General features: G+C 39.9%; 2 protein-coding genes across 4 annotated transcripts in view; both read left to right on the top strand.

Moving 5' to 3' along the window:
* Positions 1-26,159, top strand: part of LOC6494881 (neurogenic protein mastermind) — a 67,582-nt gene that overhangs the window by 15,663 nt on the left and 25,760 nt on the right. For 2 of the 3 annotated variants that reach the window (XM_032451292.2, XM_032451291.2), the window contains one exon: positions 2,355-3,369. In XM_032451292.2, coding sequence (XP_032307183.1) covers positions 2,638-3,369 — 732 coding nt within the window. In that variant the 5' untranslated portion in view covers positions 2,355-2,637. Of the gene's footprint in view, positions 1-2,354; positions 3,370-23,802; positions 24,158-26,159 lie in introns of those variants that run through there. The other variant, XM_044715266.1, reaches the window with a different exon arrangement.
* LOC6494880 (acylphosphatase-2) lies at positions 20,709-21,340 on the top strand. Its single transcript, XM_001959463.4, has one exon. The coding sequence runs from the start codon at positions 20,852-20,854 to the stop codon at positions 21,215-21,217; it is 366 nt and encodes a 121-aa protein (XP_001959499.2). The 5' UTR covers positions 20,709-20,851; the 3' UTR covers positions 21,218-21,340.

The following is a 26,159-nucleotide window of genomic DNA, read 5'->3' as shown; positions in this document are numbered from 1 at the left end:
GCGTCAGCTTCTTATGTTCGGTTTTACAGTTACTCCCAAAGTAAAAATCTTTTCAGCCAACAAATAAAGGCGCGCGCTGAAGGATTTATATTGCCAAGAACTTTTATGGCTCTTATCGATTTCAGTCCCCTCCACCCCCGTTCCCCGAAAACACATATTCCCCAAAAATATCTCAAGAGCCCCCCCCCTTCCCGAATGGCCGAAAATTAATGATGCTCGCCGAACCCAAACAATTTAATTAAAAATGCCAAAGCCTCCCCTCTCGCCTTTTAGTCTTGGGCCCTCCTCGATCGATATCGTTTCTGTTGTGGGATTCTTATCGGTTCTGGTTTCGAGTTCCCCCCTATTATGCTAGGCACTTGTCATCATAAATTGCTGATTAAATTACAAACCATTATTTTTTTTTTTAGAAAATCTAAGAAATCCATAAAGAGACTCTTGTCATTTCCGCACTCTTTTTCTCAAAGATACAACAGTATTTCCGTTCCATTTGGCACTGCCTACCTCAATGGGTTAACTAAGTTCTGTTTACTAATTAAACGCCGTCGCTCGCTGTTGCTGACGCCGGCAGAGGCGAGGCAGCAGCGTTGCCGATAACAATAACAATATTAGCAAACAACCGTCGCAAGTTTGACCTTTTTTTTACTGTCCTCCCATCCCCAAATCCTCTCACTCTCTGCTCTCTCACTCGTTTAAGAGATTTACTCATTCTGTTAGATATACTCTCACTCATTCACCCACTCCCCACCTGGCTGACTGGCTTCCTGTGTATGTGTGTTTGGGGATGGGGAGCAAAAAAGAGCAACAGACAATGCTCCCGCTACTGGCTGTCTCGCTTATTCGCACTCGCCACTCGTACTCTCTTTAGCACCTTCTCTTAGTTCTGGGCGCCTGTTAATTTGTTCGGTTAAACCGCCGTTCGTTTGTATGCGAGTTCGGTCGCTTGATCGAACGCGAGTAAAACCGCGTCCAGACTGTTTCCGAATATGCTCGATTTTTCGACTTGAATACGAAAACCAGTTTTCCAATTGCAAGATGCCCCTGGAGTTGAGCTGTTGAGGAGTTTAGGGGTTTTAGCCATTTTTGCCCCGTTTGTTTACAGCTTAATTTGCCTGCGGCACACACTCTTCATGCTCTTGCCCCACCCCGGCACCCCGTCACCCGCATCATCTTCTTGGCATCCACGTGCCACACAGAACATGGGGAATATCGCATTTATTGCATAGCAGTCGAGGGGCAGCAACAGCAACCATAAAGTTGCTAAAGGTTTGCTGCTCATTTGCGCCTCTGCAACATCCAAAGTTCGTCCGCTTGTGGTATTCGTATTCGTATTCGGATTCGGATTCTCGTATCTTTTTCGTTTCGACTCGGAACTCGGACTGGGACTCGACTCGTCTCGTCTCGATTCGACCCAACGACCGTTGACTCTTACCACCACACCAAAATCCAGCTCCACTCGGCCGGCAGGCAGGCAGGCACCACCACCACCACCCGAGTGCTCCAAACCGCTGGAAACTGGCCTCCAAACAGCTCCGCTCGTCCATCCGTCATTCATTCAACCGCCAGACGCGGCGCAGGCCAGTTGAGTTCTGTTGCTTCTCAGTTTCTGTTTCAGTTTCAGTTCTTGTCAGTTAGTTCAGTCTCCCAGTACCTTGTTTTTGTTCCAAAGACTTCTGAGACACGCGAGCTTGAAGGCGACTGCCGACTGGCGACTGTGTATAAGAAAACGCGCTAGAAACGCTCGCGTTTTGCCAGCGATTAGTGGCTACGCTTCTGTTCACTGAAGAAAATAATGTTTGCTTTTTGATTAAAAATATTACAATGATCTTATGACTTTATAAGAAAGATTTTATATATTTATTTATATATATTGTTTGTATGTTTAATTAATAAAAAAATTAAATCTTAGTCTTTGTTTAAAATTTCTCTCAGTGTATTTTTTTCTGGTGATTTACCTTCACTTTTTTTTATGCATTTTTTTTTATCAGTTTCTAGAATCTAGATACTTTCTAGATACTATTTTATTTATAATTTTTTGTGGATTTTTTTTACTCCACTTGGCAAAAATGCGTAGTTATTCTACTTACTAATTACTCACTCTCTGCTATTCCCTCCCACTACTTATCAGTACTTTCGTACTGAGACTTCCAGCAGATCCATAAATCCCCGAAATTTCGAACGAAAAAAAGAGAGCGTAGTAGAACGACCTTGAGACTGATAAGGGAATTTTATAGAGATTAGTCAGATCTATTGGATTGGTTTTTAGAAAAAAAATAAGCCTAGTCATTAAAACTAATTAGTAGGATTTAAAAAAAAACCAACTAATAATCTTAATTTGTATCTTTGAATTATAGAACTCGCCCCAGGATGTCGACTTGTGGCAGCTTTCTTCTGCTGCGACAGCAGTTGTTTGTGCCACAAACCGCGTAGGCTAAGGAGGGAGTCCATCGGCCATCGGAGAAGTCATACTGCCAATATCAGAAGATATATAGAGATATAGAAACGATACAACCGATTCGTCGTCGCTGTCGTCGCCTTGTTCTTCGCGATTTCGTCGCCGTCAGCGTGTTCTGCGCCGACTGAGACGAAAGCTGCGAAGCAACGAGCGCCAGCGAAAGCCTCACCACGGACGCATTTATGGATGCGGGCGGCCTGCCAGTCTTCCAGAGCGCCAGCCAAGCAGCCGTCGCACAACAACAACAGCAGCAGCAGCAGCAGCAGCAACAACAGCAGCAACATTTGAATCTCCAGTTGCATCAGCAGCACTTGGGCCTACATCTGCAACAGCAACAGCAGCTGCAACTCCAGCAGCAGCAGCAGCAACATAATGCACAGGCGCAACAGCAGCAGCAGATCCAAGTGCAGCAGCAGCAGCAGCAACAACAGCAGCAGCAACACTCTCCCTACAATGCCAATTTGGGAGCAACAGGCGGAATGGCTGGCCTCACTGGCGGCAATGGAACTGTCGGTCCTCCAAACCAAGGAGCAGTACCCTCGCCCGGGGACGGTCTACCAACCAAACGGCAACCGATTGTCGACCGGCTACGCCGTCGCATGGAGAACTACCGGCGACGGCAGACGGACTGCGTCCCACGCTATGAGCAGGCCTTCAATACCGTCTGCGAGCAGCAGAATCAGGAGACCACCGCCCTCCAGAAGCGCTTCCTCGAGAGCAAGAACAAGCGGGCGGCCAAGAAGACAGAGAAGAAGTTGCCTGATCCTTCCCAGCAACAGCAGCAGCAACACCAGCAGCAGCAACATCAACAGCATCAGCAACATCAACAGCATCAGCAACATCAGCAGCAACATCAGCAACACCAGCAGGCCCAGACCATGTTAGCCGGACAGCTGCAGAGCAGTGTTCATGTGGTGAGTCCTGGTTTTAAATATTTTTTAAACTAATAAGGATAGTGACTAATTTAAGGACTAATTTATGGACTAATTTAATCCATAATTTTTCTCTTATTTATGTTTAAAATATATTAATTATAGAATTTTGTTGTCAACTACTTTTAAAGTTCTCCTACATGTTCTCTTATACTTGTGTAGATGTTTTCTTAAATCTAACTAGTTTTGCACTAAAATTTCTATCCATAAGATACTTTATCTTGGAACTACTTACTGCCTTTTATTATGAAGAACTTATTCATTATTTTTTCTACATTATTTTTCAATATTATTCATAAAATATCTCATGAATCATATGATTAATTTGAAAGATTTAATGACTAATCTCTTACAAAGATTTCAAAATATCTTAAAAGTTACTCTTAAAGTTACTCATATCTTAAATTTTTAAAGAATTCTTCAACAAAGGCATTAAGGATTAAAAACATATAATAATTCTTATCCATCTTAGCTTCTAAAAATAATAATAATAATAGTGAGAAACCCTTTTGAGAAACTTGTGAAATGAATTTTTTTCGCCCAATTGCGACAAAAGTTGAGATTATCTCGTTGTATGTAAATGGTATCTGACAGATGCAGATACTATGCTGCGATGGCATCTCATCAATGCACAGTTGCCTCATATTAGAGCTAGTGCAGCAGCAAGTATTTGGAAAAAATAAAAAGTAAAAAAAGATCAGGGAAATAATAGTATGCGAAGCCAGCAGCAATCCAAGCACAAAATGCACGTACTATACATACAAATATACACAAAATAATAATGAGGTCAGCGATTTTTGTTGTGTGTATGTTAGTGTGTGTGTGTGAGTGTGCTGGTTTTTTGTATTTTTTATTTTTTTTTTGAACAGAAACCTCTTTCGGTTTCAGTTCAGTTTCACTCACACAGAGTCTCCGTCGCATTCGAACTGCGCCGCCAACTTGTAGCTACAAGATACATTCGCTGTAACTACAAGCTATTGCTCTTGTTGTTGTTGTTATAGTTATTGTTGTCGTAGGTACTACTTAGCTGACTTTTTGACGTTCCTTTGGTTGCATTTGAAAAAAAAAACTACCTTGAAACAAAAAAAAAAAAAAAAAAAGGAAAAATACAGGCAGCTTTGCAAAAAATTATTTGTGTATTTGTGAATAAAAAAAAAGATTTTTCTTTTGATTTTTTTTTTTGTCTGTTGTTTTGTTGCTTCCACCAAGTGATGCAAGTCGCGAATCTGGACGGCCTCTGGCTTATATAATTGTTAGTTCTGTCAACAATCCGTCAGGCGAGCGACCCCATCTCGGATAGTAATTACCAGAAGCCCAGCTTGGTGGAGTCTCCACTTCGAGTCTGTGATTGTAACTCTGATTCTGATTCGGATTCTGATTCTGAATGTGAATCAGAGAGCTTGAAAGTTTCTATTTCTTTTATCTGCGGTAGGAACGTGAGTTATTCCGCATCTCGTCTAGCTAGATCGTTTCTGAGTGGAAAACTTTTTCCGCATCCGCCATCCGCCTGGCCAAAGTCATTTGTGTCGCCCCGAACCGAACCTGCCTCTACAGCCCTCTCTTCCCCATCAGCACGTAATTATTCATTGTCGACTGGTAGTCGCCACAGTTGCTGTTGTTGTTGTTGTTGCTGTCGCTGATTTGTCCCCTTAATTTGAATTCTTTTCGTATGCAAAAAGTTGCCTCAGTCAGCCAAGAAGGCCTGCAGCTAAGGACTGACTGGAGGATGTTGTTCTTGGGGAACAACACTTTTTTTTCTTCATAGAAGTTAGGGTTCATTTATGGTATTGTCTGGCACTTTAATTGTCGGTTTTATATGGTATACTATGGAATAGAAGTATCTAAGTAAGAAATAGGCTAGGAACTAAGGGGAGATGGACAGTGGAAGGGTCAGGAGGACAAGTTGGGAGCTAATTTTGATTCAAAATACTTTCTTTTGGATTGGAGAAGCCTGTATTACTGCTTTGGAACTAAAAAAGTAACAATCTCAGAGACTAGTAGCGACTAGTAGCTACTAGTAGTTGCTAGAAGTAGTAGTAGTGACTGGTAGTAGTAGTAGTTATTAGTATTTCATAGAAAAGGACAAACTGGCGGACAGGCAAACGGACAATGAGACGAACAGCTTCTATCTACTTTGAACTGTTTTTGTTTTGAAAGAAATTGTATATATATCTTATAGAATATAGAAGCTTTTCTTAGAATTTTGAAACTACTAATTACGGCTAATTTAATTAGAAACAGAAAGGACAAACGGACAAAGCAACGGACAGACGGGCGTAGAGAATAAAGTATATGTATGTATCTCTTACCATATAGAGAATATTGTTTAAAGTTTGAAGTTAAAATATGTATCTTAACAATATATGTATTTAAAAAGAATATATATAGGATATAATTATACTATATTATATACTATACTACTACTACTACTACTACTACTATATACTCTACAACTACTGCTACTATATACTACACTATTACTACTACTACTATCTGTTATACTACTTCTACTACTGTATACCATACTACTACTACTACTATACTACCATACTATAGACCATACTACTTCTACTACTATTATATACTATGTACTATATATTATATATCCTTACTATATAAATTAGTAAAAAAAAAAGTAAAACTATCTTTAACTCTTGACTTCAAAATCCGCCTAGTTAATCACTCATCCGTCTGCTTTCTGGCAAAGTATTTTTAAAAAAAATCAAATTAATGAATCAATGGAAAGGGGATGGGTTGTGCCTGAGCCGCTAATCTAAGTTAGCTTTTCACTTTTCATTTATTTTTATTTAACTGCTTTTACTGTTTTTGGAAAACTAACTTTTACTGATGGCCCGGCTTGCGGTTGCCGGTGAAAATCGTTGAAAATTGCGGCCAGCAACAATTGGCGGAGACTGTATAGCCGGTGCAACATGCAAAACAACAAGAAAGCAACAAAAGCAACAAAGCAACACAGCAACAGTGCAACATCAAAAGAGAAGGCAGGCCAAGTCAAAACATATTGTTTATAATGCGTTGTTGTTTCTTTTTTTTATTTTTTATTATTTGGGAAAGTCGCGTGTTGCAATTTCTTCTTCAAAAGCTTCTTCTTCTTTGCTTCGTTTTTGTTTTTTTCCAGTTTTTATTGGATTTGTTGTTGTTGTTGTTGTTTTTCCATTCATTGTTGCCAATTTTCACTTCAGTTTGGGTCGTGTGGCATTTTCTGACAGCCGTCAGTCAGTCAGTCAAAGTCGCAGTCGAAGCGCGCAGTCAACAAAACAAAAACAAAACAAAAGTTGCATGCCCCACAGCCCAGCCCCTTGGAGACTTTTCCTGCTTTTCCTCGCTCCTCACTGCTTGCTCCTCCTTGGTCTACACCTTTCTCTTTCCCTCCCTCTAGAGTCGCCTAGATTGTTGTTTGTTTCAAGTGCTTCTGTTGTACCTGTTGTTGCTTTTGGTTTTTTTTTTTTACTTTATTTTTTTTTTTTTTACTTTTTTGTTAATGTTTTCGTTGCTGTTGCATCTTGATTGACAAGTGACAACATATTATTGGCGTATCGTTGCAACCTTAGATTAGTTGTTGTTTTTTTTATTCAGTTTTTGTTGTTGTTGCTTCGGTTGTTGTGGTTGCAGTGGCGTTGTTTATCGGCTACCCCAGTAGCCTCTAATGGGCGGGGCAAGAAAACTTACCCAAGTTGCTGCAGGTTTTTTTTTTCCAAAAATATTGAGGATTTTTTAGAGATTATATTAATAATTATTAAATTATTAAATTTTTCATATTAATTTACTATTTTTCAGACTGTAAAATAAGGGGTTTTTTTTTCAAAGCTATCTTTTTATGTTCTAGAAATAATACTTTTTATTAGATAGTTCCTAAAAAATGTTTTTATCTTTAAGATGTCTTCTTATCTTAAGATACTTCTTGTCTTCTTTTTGAATTTTAACTTATATTTATTTTACTATTTTTTAGTCTATGAAACAAGGTGTTTTTTAAAGCTATATATTTATATATAATATATTCTTAAAAAAATACTTTTAACCTGATAGTTTCTAAAAAAAAAAAATCTTTAAGATATTGACTTCCTTAAGACACTTATCTTTTTAAAGTTTCACTTATTCTTCACTCTATTTCACTTGAGCTCCATAAACCAAAAAAAGCATTGAAAAATTAATTAAAATTCATTGCCCAATATCCCAATATCTCAATATTAAATTTATTGGATTTTATGGCAAAAGTCTTCGACTTGCCTCCAAATTTCCTTTTTCCAACTAGCCGACGATTTATGTATTTTAAACATTTTACACATTTCTGTTAAATGCATCATTTATCTTCGACTGGCAATCGATGTGCCAGGATGCCCATGGCAGAATAGTAGACCCCCTTTCCACCCCCCTCCCACCCATGGCTTCTTCACCTTAACAAGTCTCCACAAGCCCCTTTGCCAGGCTCTGTCTTTTGGCCTAAAGTTTTGGGGAGAAGAAGTCGAGAGGGGCTTCTCTGGGGCTCTGTAAGCTGTAAGTCAGGGGTGGAGTTTCGTTTTTTTTTGTAAGGGGGGTATGTGGTATAAGGATGGATGGCTGGTGGGGGGGCCCAACAAAATCGATTCCATTTCGACAAATGGGAGAAGGCCTGTGCCTTAAGATGAGGGTTTCTAGCTACTATATGTATATTATATAACTTTTCAATGATTTTTTAATTTGTTTTTATGATTTTTCAAGCAAATCATATCATAAATTAAATTTAAATGTCCTTTTTCCCCGAAAGGGATTGCATGTTGGTCACACATTGCTCATTTCCACAGAAAAGTTCTGCCACCAACCCCTTAGAGGCAGAGGAGGAGCTCTCTTTTTTTGGGTGCGTGATATCCTTGTGCCTTGCACGGGACCACTGCCAGGTACCTGATATAATCCTGCCCACAAGGGAGGAAGTCTCACATAGGTACAGTAGAGCACCTTTTTGAAGACTACCACCCCATCCATTTGAAAATCTTTTGCATCTTTTATTTATTGTGTTTGGCAAATTTCATTGCATATTAAAAGTGCAATTTTGTGAATGAAGAAGAGAGCTTTTCCATTGCCATCCTGGCTATAAGGTATAAGGGTATATGGCTATATGGCAATTTATCCTTTACAGTTATCCTCCAACCCATCCTTGACTGTTGAAGCTTTTCGGCCTGTGGCCTATAAGAGCTTAAAGTTCTTCGAAGGCATATACTGGCTTTTGTCAATTGTCTTCTTAAACATTTTAATTGCTTTACGTTTGTCGTAGTCACAGTCTGTTGTTAGTGTTGTTGTTGTTGTCAGGACAAAAATAATAAACAAGAGAAAGGCGTAACGCAAGGATTTTCAAAGGACAACAGAGTGTGTGTGTGTGTGTGTGTGTGGTTGTGTGTGTGCCTGTGGCTTGTCGAGTGGCTGGCTGTAGATTTTAACCCTTAAATAATAATCGTTTGGTAATCGCTTTTTTTTTTTTTGTCTTTTTATTTGAGATGAAGAGGCATAGCTGTGGGGGAGGAGGGGAGGCTGTTTTTTATATATTTTCTTGCATTTTATTTTTCAAGCCATCCATCCACACATCATCAACAAAACAAACCATGCAGAACTGAACCCCATTGCTGTTGCTCTTTCGCTTTGGCTTTTAAAATCGATAAACTCATTTTGAAGTTGTGCCCACAAACACATCCATACACACACACACACACTTGTACACTTAGCCATGGCTAAAACACACACACACCACACACACACATAGTCCTTTGGAAACACTTTACTTACTTTTATTTTCTATCCCGCCTACTCCCACTTCCACTCCTACTCTTCTGGGAATGTCCTTTAAAGGTTTTCTCTTCTAGAGAGAGTATTTTTGGTAAATTAATTGGCTTTAAAATAAGGTTGGTAAGGTCCTTAGGGCTTAAAGGATAGTAGAAAAAAAATATATATTTAAAATAGTTAGTGTTATTCTTGCTGTGTAGAAAGTGTTGATGGAAATAGTTAACCCTTGAATGACGCCAGTTCGTCGCCATTCTGGCTTTCCTTTATGCACTTTGCCATCGGTATCCCATATCCCATATCCACATCCACTGCCATGTCCATGTCCATGTCCATGTCCCAAAGGATGTCGAGGTCCCTGGGCTTGCAATCAATTTGTGTGTCGATTACACAAAATGAGCTCTTGGTCGCTTGGTCGTTAAATGAAAAAGCTTCTCATATACGGATATATCTACATATATATGCAAAAATTAACGCAAACACGGCTTTTTCTGTCAAAGAAAAATATGCAATTGATTTGTGAGAGAAAATAAAAACCATTTTCCAAAAATTAACTCCTTTTTTTTTTAAGGATAATGGAGCTGAAATCAATATCAGTAAGCCCACTCTTATGATAAATGGTAGAATCTGGTTTAGTTATTGATACTTTCATGGAACATTTACTCCAAGTCCCTGACACTTATCGCTTACCATCTTATATCCTTAATAAAGTCCTGCCATCATCCCTAAAAGAGGCATTTTGTTTTTTCTCGTCACTGAGGCTTCGACTTCTTGACAGAACCATCCCCTAGAAAAGTCACCCCCCGATGTCTTGTGTCTATATACTCCTGCCAATAACCATTACGATTATGTCCGTGCAACATGTGACATCAACAACATCATAACCTTGCCGCCTTTGATTGCTACAGATTTTCCTGAAAGGAACTAACAAGTTAGGGGCGAGGGCGACACCCCTCATTCATTAGATTTTGTTTGCAGTTTCCCACCTGCAGTTCTGACTCCCAATTTGCATAACAAAATAGGGGTAGTACACAGTAAAAAAAAAAAACAACAAAAAAATAAATCAGATAAAAAAAAAATAAAAGTGTTGATTAACAAAGTCAAGTCCTTTTAATAAGCTTAAATATATTTTTTTCCTATGCATATAAGCTGTTAATGAGTTGGTATTCTGGCCCACGCGGCGTATGCTTAATATGCCATATGGACAAATGCCTCTCGAAGTGATTAGCTTTCCAGCGAGCCACCCGAATCCTGGAACAATGGGAGAACCACCAAACCCCTCCCCCTCCCCCCTCCCTATCCTATCGTACTTGACCAAAGCCGTTTAACGGTAGTGTGGGAGAGGCACTTAACGGGGATTTGTAGAGCAAACGGGCAGAACGAAGGAACAGAGAGCGAAAAAAAACAACATTTTTCATTACTTTACTGGAGCGGAAATGGCAAATTAACTGCACAAATACATGGACACGGTGTGTGCGTGTGTGTGTGAAATTGAGAGCGTGTTTGTATGCTCATTTATTCATTACATTGCATGAGTCCCGTTACCCTTTTACAGAGCTCCACTCCCCTCCCGTTCTAACACATTGACTTGAAATCTGACATTAGAAATCATTATTTTTTAGGCATTTTCTGGGAAATTTTACAAAAAATATGCAATTAATTTAAGAGAATGTACTTTTAAGAGTCTACTATGGAAAATTATAATTTAAAGCTAAAGCCAAATGGAATAAAAGATTTAACAGCCTTCTGTTTGACTTATCGCTGGGCTGTTGCGTCATTGGGTGGCTCGGCTGGCTGGCTGCCTTTGTTTGCCATTGTTGACGTTTTTAAATGTTAAAAATAAATGTTTTCAGCATTTAACGAAAAAACAATGCCACAGGCAACAACAAGAGGAAGAGCGGGGTATGCTCCAAAAAGAAGGCGGCAATCGAGGAGTAATGTCAGCGCGTCATCGTCATCAATGTCACCGATGACGAAATGTTTGCAAAATAAACCAAAACCCGATGGCATCCAACAAATAGAAATGTTAAATGAATACCACCCACAAGGAGGTAGGGGAGTCGAGACAATAAGAGTCCATCCGACATGTGGAAAAAAAAAAAAAAAGTTGATGTCTGAGTGTGCTTGCTGGACAGGGTGATACAAATACACTGTTACAAAAAAATAAAAAAAACAAATACAAAAACAAAAAGTGAAAAGCAATGCCGCCGCCGGAAGTTCAAAAGGTGACAATGAGTCAAGAACTAAAGGGCGAGGAGAGAGGGAGGGTGGGGCGACACAATTGTCGGCAGAATTCACTTGAAGCAATTAAATTTATGAGATTGTGTTGATTTTTTGCCTTTCGAAGGCGAAGTTTTGTCGGCCGATGAAAGCCAAACAGCTGAGAGACAAAAGGCAAAAAAAAGGGGCGAAAAAAAAGCTAAAAAGGGTTATGATCCTTATTTCCCTTTTCCGCAGGGACTTTTACAAAATATCTTTGGTTCACATTTAAATCCGTTATTTCAATTCAACTTGTCGTGTTTACACACACAATGCATAATTTATAGTCTGCAAAACGCAGCAGCAGGCAGTGAAGTTGACTGCGACGTTGACTGCGAATGAGACAGCGACTGCGGCAGTAGCAAAGCAGAGCAGAGCAGAAAAAAAAGAGAATAGACGTGGGAATGAGGGGGGTTATGGAGGAGCCGCATGTAACATCAAGTTGAGGAACGCTTTGGAGTGTGCAACAGTGACTTGGAAAAGGTTTCATTCAGCTTTAATTTAAATGTTTTTTTTATAAGATATTTTGTAAAAAAAAGGGATGAAATAAATATATATTTTTTTATTAATTTATTTATTTAATATCCTTTATCTAATACCTGTAGTTGCTTATCTTTTCGCTCTCACTGTGTGTCCATGGCACGCAGTCTCTTTCAGTCAGCCAGCAATCAGACCGATGCCCCCCAAAAGGCCCCTCCTGTCCCCCCACCCACTTCTCGCTTCTCAAGTGTCGCATATGGCAGGCAACGTGTGCCCGTTGCTCTCCCCACTCACTCTCTCTCTCTCTCTCATTCACTCATGCCATTTCTCCCAGTCTCCTTCCCAGAGTACCCTGTCCCGGTTCTCTGCTCCTTTTCCGTCTCCCTTCCCCATCTCCTTTTAGCGTTCTCGGCCTCCAATCGGCCCTTCTTGGATTCTCTGTTGTTCGTCGGTTTTGAAGCTTCTGTAATGGGGCGCCGGTGTCGGTTCGCTCTGTGGTTGAAGGAGGGGTGGGGGTGCGGGCAGGGGGCAGGCATGCAGGCAGATGGGGGAATGGGGCAGGTTCGTTCCCCATATCACAGTGAGTGCCTATACATGTATTATGGTATGTATGCCGGTGGGTCTTTGCCTCTGTCTCTCTCTTGCTCACTCTCTCTGTGTGTGTGTGTGTGTGTGTGCATGTTTGTGTTAAACTCAACGAAGCTTAAAAGCTTTGTTTGCACCATGAACGACTCCAATATTTGTAGTCTGTATTCCTCCACTTGATTTCCCAGCCGATGAAGCCCTTGCCCCCAGCATGCCATTCTGATTAGCTCCAATTGATTACAAGTCTTAAATTCTAAAATATTTATTAAGATTAATAAAATTATTTAATTTTTGTGAGGGTGGCAAAGAGAATGCAAATGAATTCTTCGAAATCTATGAAGAATCTGAACCAACTATAGGGTTATTTTCTATTTCTTTTTAATTACAGTTATAATGAAAGAAATAAATAACTTTTTTTAATAAATTAAAGTTGTTACTCCTATAATTTTGTAATAAATTGAATTAGAAGATTGTTATTTTTTTATTATTTAAATAAAAAAAATGGAATATCACCTCATTTGCAAAGACACCCTATCAATGGGGTGTCTTTGCTCTCCCCTGTCCTGCTCCCTCAACAAACTGTGCCATTCTATTGAGTGCCGCGCCCACTTTTCACGCACGCCCCTCCGCTTGGCCCAAGAAGTGCAAGGAAAGCGAAAACGAACAAAATGTGGTGGCAATCCTACAAAAAAGGGGTCAGCATTAGAGTTTCTCTATACCCTACAGGAGTTATTATATTTCATTTCTAAATATTATTTATTTTTCTTCTTAAAAATAATATAATAATGACAAATAATCAAAATATAAAGAAAAATATTCAAAGATTTTAATTAAATTAGAAACTTTTAGAAGGCAAACCTACTCATAACTCAAGTTATACCCCTTAGAAGAGTATAAAAAGATTGTTGAAGCAGCCACATAATCCACTTTTGCATCAGGCCAAGTTACACTGGGAAAAATTAACAAATTTTTAAGGGAAATGGAAAATTATTTGATATAATTTTATAAAAAAATATGAAATAATTCAGATTTTAAACTAAGACTCTGTTAAAAATGATTTTTAAAATCTATTTTATGAGCTAACATTTTTTTTTTTTAAGCCACAAATAAAAAAAGACCGCCCCCCTCATGCTACGCCCATGGAGTGCCTTTTGTTGCCGCGGGGAAATATAAAAAATAATTGGAAGTCGCTTGCAACGATGTTGTCGCTCTCATCAGGCCTGGCTGGCTGGCTGGTTGGTTGGCTGTTGACGTTTTGCTTGTTAGCTGCACTCTCTTTCTACCACTTTCCCTCGGCCATTTCCCTAAGACCCCCCTTCAGTCACACCACTCCCCCTCCTCCACCCTGTATCAGCCATTTCTTCATTTCTCCTGCATTTCACTCCCAATTCTGTACGGTTTCAATATACAATTTTTTTTTCATCCTTTGGGCTTTGCTTTTGATTTGACTTTTGTTTGCTGGTGATTAGAAGCTCAAGAAGAAGAAGAAGAGGAGGCTGGCAAAAAGGACGAAAGTCACTAAAGGACATGTGTTCTTTTCATTTGTTTAAATTATTTGATCTCTTTGAGATATCCTTGAAAGGAGATCTTTAAATCTCCCCCCCTATATCATCACCGAAAACATTCATATCCTTGATGTCCTGTCATCAGCAACTTTTGAGTGTCCTGTTAAATTAATAATTTTGATTGAGGCCCTCTTCGCCCCAAATCACCAACTCGCACTCTAATCGTCCTGTTATCCGCCGTGTTTATCAACACTTTGGCATTATCCTGGAACGCCAGGCTCCAGGACCTCAGCCCCATCATCATCATAATCATAACTATTATTATTAACGGCAGAGAAACGAGCCTATTTAGCGTCAACAGGCACACAATCATCAGTTACCCCTTGGCCGAGATACACACTTCAACCCTGTGGTGTAGTGTCCTGTGTGGTCCTGTGTCCCCTACGGATATCATCCCCAAGGATTCTCCCTCTCCCCCTTTCGAAGAAAAAAGCAAATTTCCCACAAAACTTTAGCAGGCGATAAAAATTTGTCTACATTAGCTGGGAGGGAGGGAGGAAGGAGGAAGGCAGCATATGCCACAGGACTCTGCACCGAGAAAGATACTTTTCCAGGACCTCCACCTAAAATATCTTTAAAGGCAACTAAGTGGGGTAGATATTTCTCGCAGTGTATTTGGTTAGTTGTTTACGGCTCCATTCCACACGGGAACTGTCTTCTTGGTTATCTGAAGTTTTCTCTTTCCAAAAATCGTGGCAGGTCCTGTGAGGGGGGGAGGGGGCAGGGGTGCACCATCATCCTCCTCGACGACAATTTGCGGCATGGCTTTAAGTTGGTGGCTTAAGTGCGCATGTCCTGGACATCCTGGAGATTGTCTGTTCGCCCTTCCTTTGCTCAATTATTGACGGGAAAAATTGTGAATTTTCCCAAGCCCGGATTGAGTTAATTGCCCTTCCTCACCCACCCCCCCCTCTCTTGACTCTGACTTTCTGTGCTGATCGAATTAACTGATTTTGTTGTTGTTGTTGTTGTTTTTGTGCAAATGCGTTGTGGACATAAACAAACAAAAGTTCACAATAAAGCAAGAAAAAATAAATAGAGTGAAAATTTCATTTCGTTAAATGGGCAAGTGAGTGAGACAGGCGATGTCGCTTAATTGAATATCGTCCAACAACAACAATAAAAAGCTACAGCAAAAGCTACAAAACAAAAACAACTAGAACGCTCTGACTAGGAAATCCACTTGACGACAAGCAGCTAAGACAATTGCAGAGGCGTGACAACCCTTCCACCCTACACCAGCCACTCCCACCACTAGGCTAACCCCCACCACTAGGCAAACCCCCACCACTAGGCTACCCCCCACCACTAGGCTACCCCCCCTCCCTAGTGACAACCCCTCCTCCTTTACAGTTCGCCTATTGCATCAAAACAAAATTCAATTAAGTTGATTGCAAATCGTTGCCTGGGCCTGGGCCTGGGCCTTTGCCGTCAAACTGAAGACGCCAACTGAAGAAAAACAAAAGAAAATGAAATCGAGCTTGGAAATCGAAATTACGTGGAATATAGGCTCGTGAGTGAGCGAAAAAGTGAAGAGAAATGCAGGAAGTACGAAAAGAAATACATAATTTGCATGCAACAACATAGGCTTACATGGCGTATACGCAATGTAAGATTTATGGATAAAAAATATATAAATTAAAGGGATAACTTAACTTAAGGGATATATTTATTTATTTTTTTTATTTATTTAACAAATTTAAAAGCCAAAGCAATAAATTTAAAAATTTATCAAATATTTAAAACTATTTCAGCCTACCTGGCGTATACGTAATATTTATTACCAAGCTATTTAAGCTAATTTTTCCTTCACTTTTGTTAACTATCACTACAATATAGTTAACTGGAATGCCTTTAAATGTTTTTTCCTGCATTTTCCTTTAATTTTTATAAAAATAATTTTTTCAGTTAATTAAAGTTTTCAACCCGTTAGCCCTGTGGCCTGTTTGTGACATCTATTGGCCAACTTCTCTTAACCAAAAAGGGCTAATTGGTATTGTCAGCAGCCAGTGTCACATATCCCACGCAATATTACTAGTTTTCATATAACAATAATGCATTTTAATATCGAAAAAATATGTCAAACATTTTATAATTTATATTTTAACGTAAAAAATGTGTTTTTCCTTTTTTTTTTGTCACTGTCAATGATTTATTTAAAAATGTGAAGCAGGGTTTTTTTTTTATGCACCTCCGTGTGTAAAATATATTTTAATTAATTTACAAAACATATGGACGGCTTTCAGAGCCTGACAACGGGGGCAGCCACAGTGTGTGTGGCAAAAAGCAGCAGCAAAATGCAATTTTCGGGTTCATTTTCCACTCAAATTCGTGGCTTAAATTGCACTTGATTTATGAAGAATCGAATAGCTATCGGGTGATAATAATGAGTAATGGATAGGTGATCCTTTTTAATCAGAAAAAGTATTCTCTAAATGGATTATCCTGATACAGTTACTTTATGTCCTAAAAGACTTGAGCAATTGTTCTCTAATTGCTTTATTTCAGGTTTAATTGGTTATTCTCCCAAAAGCACTTGCTGTTAATTAACAGCTGTTAGCTAACAGCCTACAAAGGGGGGTGGTGGTTGGAAAGAGGCGGAAACAAAAGAATAGGGGAAGGAGGAAGAGTCCCTTAGCCAGGGCGAATGTTTGGCTTGTTTTTGTGATGTTGTTTCCTTTGTTTTGTTTTGATTCGCCTTGCCTGCTGCGACTGTTTGTCTATTGCTTTCTTTTTAGCTCTCTTTTTGTAGCTCTCTTCCCTCCTCCACTAATCTCTCGCGCTCTGTCTCTCTTTTGGAAGCCAAGCCACCCACCCACCGGCAGGAAAATGGAAAAGGACCCTTTTGTAAATTTTAATGGCAAATCTGCTGCCATTTGCGGCACATTTCGCGTACAATTTTCATTTTTGTTATGCCCACATATTTATTTTCATGGCTTGCCAGCCCTAGGTGGTTGGGTGGTGCAGGAATTCCAAGGCGGTGAGATGCGGATAGGCCTGCACTGGCTCAACTCCTACACAGAGAGAAATAGTATTTATACTTTAAAGTAATTTATATATGTATATGCATCTACTTTCTCGCTGTGCAATGGGGGGGCCCCCCACTTTACATTTGTTTTGTTTATTTTGGCGTGAGCGTTACCTGCCACGAGAGCATGGGAGACATGGCCACCGACAATATAAGCGAGCGAGTGAATGAGAGAGAGAGCGACGAGTGTGAGTGAATGTGTATTGGAGCGTGTCGGAGTGTGAGCGTGTGGGGGGGAGCCCGAGTCGCGAGCCGGCATGAGGAGAACGAGAGAATTTCGATGGGGCTCCTCTCCTTATTGTTGGTGCCTTTGCTGCCGCTGTTGCTGGCATGCCATTTCCCGTTATCAGTGGCAGACTTTCTGCCAACCTGCTGTCGCACGCTGTCGACGTCAACGTCGCTGGGGCAGCGCTGTCGCTGGTGACGCCACAAATGTACAGTGGATATTTTAAATTATTTATTTATTAATACGAATATGAATTGATAAAATTTGTATAAGAAATAAAAATTAAAATATTAATCTATAATTTTTAAGATTTTCAACCATTTGCTTAGAAAAATATATATTACACATACGCCCCATTGTACCTCTATTTGTGTCTCTCGTTTTGGATTTTGTGCGCACGCCATAGCAGCTAATTTTGGATTTTCTAAGCGAGTCCAAGTGAAATATTTTTAGCTCTGCTCTGCCACGGCAACGGCAACGGAGTCGCAACGCAACAGCGACGCCGCTGGCAGCAGAACTGGCGACGGCATCCCAGCCACATGCAGATTTTTGCAATTGTTTGCCTTATTTGGCTGCTGACGTGATTTTGTTGCTGTTATTGTTGCTACTGTATTTGTTGTTGTATTTTTAGCCAGTTGATTTATCATTCTCATTGCGTTTACGCTGCATTTGTGGCTAATCAGTCGCCTGTCTCTCTCCCTCTCACGCTGCAGGTGAGTTGTTCCTCCCTCTCGCTTGCCCTCAGGCGTGTAAATATGCATAAAGTGCAGATAAAACCGTAAAAGTACAACAGAGGAACTTGCCTATGACGGAATGCTGATGGCATCATCTCTAAAGAATTTTTGATAAAAAATATACAGTAGTAGAGGCCATGATCATGGATTACGTTAAGTATACGCCGGGTAGGATGTGTTTTTGTGATTCAATGCCTCTTCCTATGAATAATTTTTATTATTTCCAAGAATTAGGCATCCTCAGAAGCAGATATAAAACTGAAATAAATTATATTTATATCTCTTATATAGTTATGACTCTCTTTTTCTTTAAAACGGTAATTAATTTCTCTCTCTGCATGGATTAATAATTGTGTCATTCGGGTAAACAAATCAATCTGTGTCTGAGGAGCCAAAGAGAGAGAGAGAGAGCGGACTCCACTCCACTCCCTACTTCTTCTCCTACTTCTCCTTATTATGAATTTTCATTTGCATTGCTTCTGTGGTTGTGTATTTTCTCAGCTTTTCCAACACTCTTCACCCACTCCTACCACTCCTGCCCCCACCACCCACTTGAAGTGTTTACATTCTGCGTTTGAATTATCGCTGTTTTATATGCTTCGCTTTGATTTTCTATTCACTTGTTGTTATTGCTCTGTCTGCTTTACTTATTTTAAGCTAATTTTAGTATTTAGCTTTCGTTTGCATTTCAATTTCAATTCAATTTGGAAAATGGTGGGGCGCGAATGGTGCTTTTCTGGGATCTGCCTGCCTGGGGACTGTACTTTTTATTTTTAATTTCCAATTCGATTTAATTGTTGTTCTTTCTTGTGTTCTTGTTATGGTATTTTTCTATTTTTTTTTTGTTTCTATCTTTATTTTGATTTGTTTGTGTCTTTTGGCGCCGTCTGGCTCCTAAGATACAAAGATACTTTTAAGAGAAATCTTATGTATGTTCGGATTACTGTTAAGTGAGCTAACGGTTTTAGGGACTCTTTTAAGGTTTAGTAGCTTTGAAGATCCCTCGCTCCTGTTCTCATACTCTCTTTGCGGCGAGTTCTCACCTGCTCCCTCCCCCCCACGCAGTTTCGCCTTCAGAGAAGCCGTGTTTTGTTTACCTACTATGTATGTGTGTGTGTGTGTTTTTGTGTTTTGTTGTTGTTTGGCTTTCGCAATTGAAGCGCAGTTTCAGGCAACAGCTTTAAGGCTAAATACACACAAAAAAAATCCAAAAAACTTTTGCATTTATTTTTATTACAATTTAAGAGTAATTGGTGATATATTCATGCCCGTTTTTAAATGGTTTTTATATAAATTATAGCCTTTTTTTCTGCGCTCTACGATACTGAGGCATGCGAAATCCCTTGAAGCGTTTCCAACTTTTTTTTTCTAGTTTTTTTGGTTTTTTTTTTACCCATTTTGTGCTTGCTGCGCTTCGGTTTGTTTGATTTGGCTTGCTCACCTTCGGCACTCCAGCTACGTCGACGTCAGCGCCGACATCGGCAGTGGCTGAGACTGAGACTGAAACTGCGACGACGACTGAGTTTGAAATTCGGTCTGAAGCGGCGGCTCGTGCTGTTTCATTTGAATGAGCACACGACCGAAGTTAAGGCCTGAGGTCTCAGTCTCAGTCTGAGTCTGAGTCTGAATCCGAATCGGATTTGGATTTGTGGCCTGCCTAGAAAATTAGAAGCCTTTGGTTCCACTTTGCGAAATCGTTCAGAGGTTGCCACATGCCACATTGGACAAAAAGTACACAAGAAAAAATTATTATTTTGTGGCAAGAGTAAGTCTCTCTTTATCTCCCTGCCTTGGAACGCAGATACTCAGATACTAGATACTCAGAGCTAGAGTCATTTATCACTGTGCCTCATGCCCCATACCTCGTGCCTCATGCCTCTACCTCTACTCTACCCCTAACCCCATAAATTTCGTATTAAATATTTGCCATAGAATCGTCGACGATTTCGAATTTCGATGTTGCGCCTTTTGCATTAGCGTCCAATGTTGTCTGTTTATCTCGCTAGTTATTGTTGCCTGCCACCATAGGTGGTGTTTTCCAGGGGGTAGGTGGTGGTGTGGGTGGTGTGGGCTGTGGGGTGTGGGTGGTGTGGGCTGTGGGGTGTGGGGTGGTGCTACTCTCAGTGTTTGGTGGTTGCAAACTTCTGTGGCATTGCCAGTTGATTGGATTGCCATGAGATGAACGTATCGTAGGGGGAGTGTGAGTGTGGCAAGTGATTTATGAGTCCCCCGTGCTGATATGGGATATGCGATATACGATATACATATACATACAATAGATACAATGTCATTAACGCCGTTGAACCAAACTCAGTAACTAAATAAGCAAAATAAAGTTAATTTTTACAAAAATTACAAAGGTTTTTTGGACAGAAAGTGTTTATTTTAAATGAAAGTTCACTAAGATAGGACAAGAGTGGACAAGAACAGGTACACTTTTCCAGTGTGACCATGCTATGTCTCTAAAAACAGAAAACTAGAGATCTTTTACTTTTCCTTTTAATTTTTTTTTAAATTACAAAAGTTTTTCCACAAAAAGTGTTTATATTAAACAAAAGTTCACTAAGATAGGACAAGAGTGGACAAGACCAGGCACACTTTTTCAGTGTGACCATGCCATGTCTCTAAAAACAAAAAAACTAGAGATTTATTATTTTTGCTTTAAAATTTAAACCAAGGTAGGCTCTGATAGTTAAGCAAGACCTGAGAAAAACCAACATTTTAAATCTTGGCAACTAACTAAATTAACATTTAAAGTTTTTGCTTTTGATTGCCTTTTGATTCGGCGGGATCAGGATTTAGACACTAGAAGGACTAACGTATGGAAAGAGGAAGAAGGAGAAAGGAGAAACGTGCCAGGATGCAGCATCAGGCAGAGCAGATATTTACGTGCGGCTTCGAGATCTTCGGCCGAGTCCAAGGGGTGCGTTTGCGCAAACAGACCCGAGAACTTGCAACCGTTAATCAGGTGCGTGGTTGGGTGATGAACACGGACGAGGGCACGGTCAAGGGTCAGCTGGAGGGCACTTTGCAAAAGGTCAATGAACTCAAGTTCTGGCTACTCAACTGCGGCAGTCCGCGTGCCATCATCGAACGGGCGGAGTTCACCCCGACCAAGGAGATCGTCACCCATACGTTCAGCAGATTCTCGATCCGATATCATCATGCTCCTGCCCAGACTGCCTAGACTAGGCCGTGATTGTGATCCTTCTGCCAAAATCATTAATTTGTAATTTTCTTGTATATTTTTGATTTTTTTGGAATTTCAAAATTGGTATCAGAGTTGCTTGATGTCTCTTGGCTGGATGGAAAGAATAAATACATAAAGCCGCACAAAGAAATGTTAAATGCAATTACATACGGGTTATTATTATATTCAAGTTTATATTTGTAATATATGTACTATATACTATATAGACAGACACCTGCAGTCTCAGCTTGGCCACAATTTCCAGTTGAGCGACGCCCCAAACTGGCAATGAGTTTTAATTTTACGTCAAAATGGCTATACGGCCCATACCCTATAACTGCCCGCTTTGAAGAAATTCTCGAGGGAATCATTTTAAGATTTCAATTCCAAAGTGTATGGGATTGTGAAACTCATATAGCCCCTTGTGTGATGTAAACCAGAACAGAACTCTACGCCAATCATCGCAGTATCACTCACAAATCGAAGTGCCACAGTCGTTCCTTATCACTTCAGCCCAGCTGCTGGTCGCAGCTCTCTGCCTCTGCCCCACCGAGTGTATCGCAACTTTGGGGCGAGAGTCCACCCCCCTCCCCACCTATATATCCAACCGGCCCTGGTATTGCTGCTGGCTCCCCAAATGCCCTCCATGGGTCGCTGACTACAGCGATGCCTCTGCCTCTGCCTCTGTCGTTGTCGCTGCCTCAGTCTCTGTCACTAGCTCTGCCTCTGCCAACGTCGCTGTCGGCGCATACATTGCGCATAATCACAACAAAATCAAACAAATGAACGCCACTGACAGCACATTACACTGTAGTTCACTTTAAATTTTAATTTTTTAAATATTAATTCTTATAATTAAGAGATTAAATATTTAGGAATTAAATTTATTTAAGAGAATAAATCCCAAAAGAAGTTTACAGTTAATAGGTATTGAAACTCTTTAATATCCATCTTCCTGAGAGATTTCTCTCTTGGAGCAGCAACCTTACTGTTATTTTCCGTTTTTCCTTTTCCCCCAATTATGTTGCAGTGTGTGTGTGTGTGTGTGTATGGTGTGTGTCGGTGTGAACTAGTGTTGGCAACTTCGTTGCGTGTGTAACAGGCGCTCAGATTTTTCCGGAGAGAGAATAGTATTCATTTTTTTTTTTTTTTATGTCCGAAGTGTTCCCATTAGTTGTTGTTTTTGCAACAGCGGCAGCAACAGCAGTTGTTGTTGTTGTGGTTGCGGAATTTTTATAGGTTAAGCTGCAACACAGAACAATGGTGGCAAAAAGGGGGTTCAAAACGAAAGAAAAACGGAAGAGGGAGGCTGTGGCCAGTGCGGAGGGTTGTTGGTGGAACTTAACTAGTTTCAGCCGGCCGGTGTCGTTGCCTTCAAAAGCAAGCAACAAAAAAAAAAAAACAGAAAAGAACGAGAACTCACTCGTTGCGGTGGCTCTCTTTTGAGAAGGCCACTCAATTTTTTGAGTGATTCCTGGCAGGCGAGCGATCCGACCACCTGCCCCCATCATTTGGCCAAAAAGCTTCCTTCCTTCTTATCCCCCTGGCCGGGCATTCCTTTGCGCATTCCGCCACGCGTCGCTGTTGTCGTCGCAGTCGGCGTCGCTGCCCGCTTCCGGTGTCACTTCCTTATTTAGTTGTTTATGTTGTTTGTTGTGTTTTTTTTTTTTGGTAAAAGGGCTTCTCCATCCTTCCTTCTTCGTCCTTTGTAAGTGTCCTTGTAGGCTGAACCTAATTTAACAGCCATCATACTGTTTTGTGGCAAGGAATTCAATTTGCCTGAAAGCCCTCCTCCAAAACTCTCTCTCACTTGGCTCTGACGACGATCATTAGCCGGATTATTATTAGTCTATTAGTGGTAATAAAATTTATGGCACAAATACAAATTGAGGGAAAAGTTTCATGACGCCGAAATGGAAATTGAAAATGCTACCAAAGAGTGGGGCAGGCAGGCAGGCAGGCAAGACAGGTTGTCGCGCGGCATACATAAATGCAAACACTTTGTGCAAATATTTGTGTCATTAAACAAATGACAAACGAATTGGTTTTAGCACGAAGGAGGAGAGACGACACCGACAAAGAAAGATATATATTAAGAGAGAGAGGGAGAGAGAGCAGGTGACATGCAACATGCCAACAGCACAAGCTTATCAACAGTCAAATGTTAAGTTTAACAGCAACAGCAATAGCAACAACACCCCCACACACCATCCACCACCACATAAAACACTCACACAGATACTCACTCACTAACACATGTATAAAGTCACTCATCGCAACGCTGCAACAATGCAAAAAGCAAACTTTCACGCTGTCGGCGTCGCTGTTGCTGCTTTCGCTGCTGCTGTTGCTGCTGCTGTTGCTGCTGCTGCTGCGTTGCTGCTGGCGTATATCTCGTCGGTGGAAGTCGGGTCGTTTGGTTTCGCTGACAGCGGCTCGTGCCAGTACTCAACCGACTGCCAAACGGCGCACGACATAGCAGCAGCAGCAGCAGCTGAGGCAACAGCAGCTGAGGCAACAATAGCAACAGCAGCAACACCACCAACCATCCAAAGCAGCAGCAGCAGCAGTAATAGCCGCACGGCAGCAACAGCAACAGCAACACAAGCAAAAAAAAAAAAAATAAAAAGAAAAGCTACCCACGACGCTCGGTGTGCGTTGTGTTTTTTTTTGTTTGTTTGCGGTTCGTTCCCTCAGCGATAAAAACACACAAAAGCAACAGCAACACAAGCAACCCAAGCAACACCAGCAACACTAAAGTGACAAAATAACAAAAAGCCAAACCAAAAAATTAAAATGAAAACATATAAAAAATGCACTTAAACTTACAAGAAATATTACAGTTACAATAACTTAAGTTATAAAGTGTGGCAGTTGAATCACAAAAAAATAAAAAAAAAAAAGTAAAAAAATATATATATATTTAAACAATAAATGGTAAACAAAATTAACCATAAAATCTTATCAAAACTAGTGATGATTAAAAAGTAAACAAGATGAATAATTGTTTTTCAATTTTATTCGAAAAAACAGAGAGTTTTGTGATAAAATTTCAACTAAAAAGTGAATCACTAACAAGAATCTTAAATTTAAATAATTTCTCATTTAAATATTTAATATATCTCATATAGAAATCTTATAAAAATTCTGTTTTTTCTATTTTCCAATTTTGTTTATTTGACATTTGTCTGAATTTTTTGGTTCTCAACCTCCTCTTGTGCGGGAAATTATGCATAACAGATGCAGATTTATTAGGTGGCTCCTCTAAGACGTAAAATGGCAAAAATTAAAAATCATAAATCAAAAAGGCGAAATAAATCAACAAGAAAATTGAGCATAAAAGTGTGTGACTGTATAAGTGTGTGTGTGTGCCAGTGTGGCTGTGGTTGTTTGTTTTTCCGCTCCATCCTCTCTAGAAAATGGCGACCATCAATTACCGTTAGCCGTAAATCCGATTACAATTCTTAATAAAATATAAATTCAATGTTGAAATATCAAAGTGAATAGTTATAGTTTTTATTTTTTTTTTGGTATTACACTATTTGTGTAATTATTATGCCAAGAAGAAGATCTCCGATCCCTCATGCCCTCGCCACTAAGTGGGGCATGCTCACAAATCCATGAAGTAGAACACGTTTGGAATTGTGTCTATGAGATGCACTTGCACATATTTATAAATAAAAGTGCACAGACCCATACATATATGTACCATACTGTATCTATATGTACTATATTTTAGTCCGATTGGTGGAAACTATTGTAGTGATTAACGGTTTTTGCGATTTATGCAAATTTTTTGTGGTAATACTAGAGAGAGGAATTTTCATTTAATTTTCAAATTGATTTTCAAAAAGATTAGATAGAAAAAAAAGATAAAATTGGATTATTTTTAGAGAGATAATAAAAAAAAAAAATGGGTTAAAATATTTAAAACTCTTAACTCCTCTTTTTTGGAGTGTATATAATTAAATAGTGAGAGACAAGCCAGAAAATCTGTAACAAAAACAATAGCCATGGCAGTCGAGCGAGCAACAAGCCAAGAAATCTTTGAAATTAAGCTGCTTCTGGGCTCTGCCGACGCCTCTGCCGACGCCTCTGCCGACGCCTCTGTCGACGCCTCTGCCGGCGTCTGCAACTACATTAATCTTACTTTTATTGCTTTTCAGTTGCTACTGTTGTTGCTTAATTAATTTTCGGCAAACATTATACTCCCCCCCAATGAGTTAAATGAGTTGAATTATGATTTATAATTTGCAAACAAATTAATAGGATGGAAAATGTAAATGCGAGTTTAAATAGAAGGACGAAAAGGAAAAATAAAGTGCAGGAGAGTGTAGAGAGGGGAGGGGCGGGCCGCTAAACAAGGCCAAAACATTACGCATACGCCATGTGTGTGCGCGAGGCTATTGAGAGAAAAAAAAACTGGGAAATGGAACGAAGAAATGGCATAAAAAATGGCCAGGAATTAATTGGAGGCACGGCGACAGTGGCTGTGGCAAGAGGGAGAGGCCTTCTGTATTCCACCTGACACTTGAACAACTGTTTTAAGTTACACTTTTAATTAATTGTTGTGACTAAGTGATGGGGCCATGGAAAAAAAGTGAATGCAATGGAAAATGTGATTGAGAAAATAGTGAATGGAAAAGTGAAGAAAAGCAAAAACTTCCTTTAAGTCTAGAGCTATCAAGGCCTTTTCAGAACATCTATATTTCAGGATGCTGCAAGGACGAAAAATGTCCAAAATGTTGGCTTGAATTCCTGCCTTTAATCTTCTTGATTAGTCCTTTAATAAGCTTGCTGGCCATGTCCAAAAAGACCAGTGCCATGCCTCCTCTGCCTCTCGTATCTCTCAGCACCTTTGTGGCAAGAACTATAGTGGCCAGAAGAAGTAGTCCAACAGTAGTCCACCACCAGTCCCAACCCAGCTAATCAAACAACA

The sequence above is a fragment of the Drosophila ananassae genome, chromosome 3L (assembly GCF_017639315.1).
Source record: "Drosophila ananassae strain 14024-0371.13 chromosome 3L, ASM1763931v2, whole genome shotgun sequence".
NCBI lineage: Eukaryota > Metazoa > Arthropoda > Insecta > Diptera > Drosophilidae > Drosophila > Drosophila ananassae.
The sequence above is the reverse complement of the archived record's forward strand: the minus strand, read 5'-3'. Positions and strand labels throughout refer to the sequence as shown.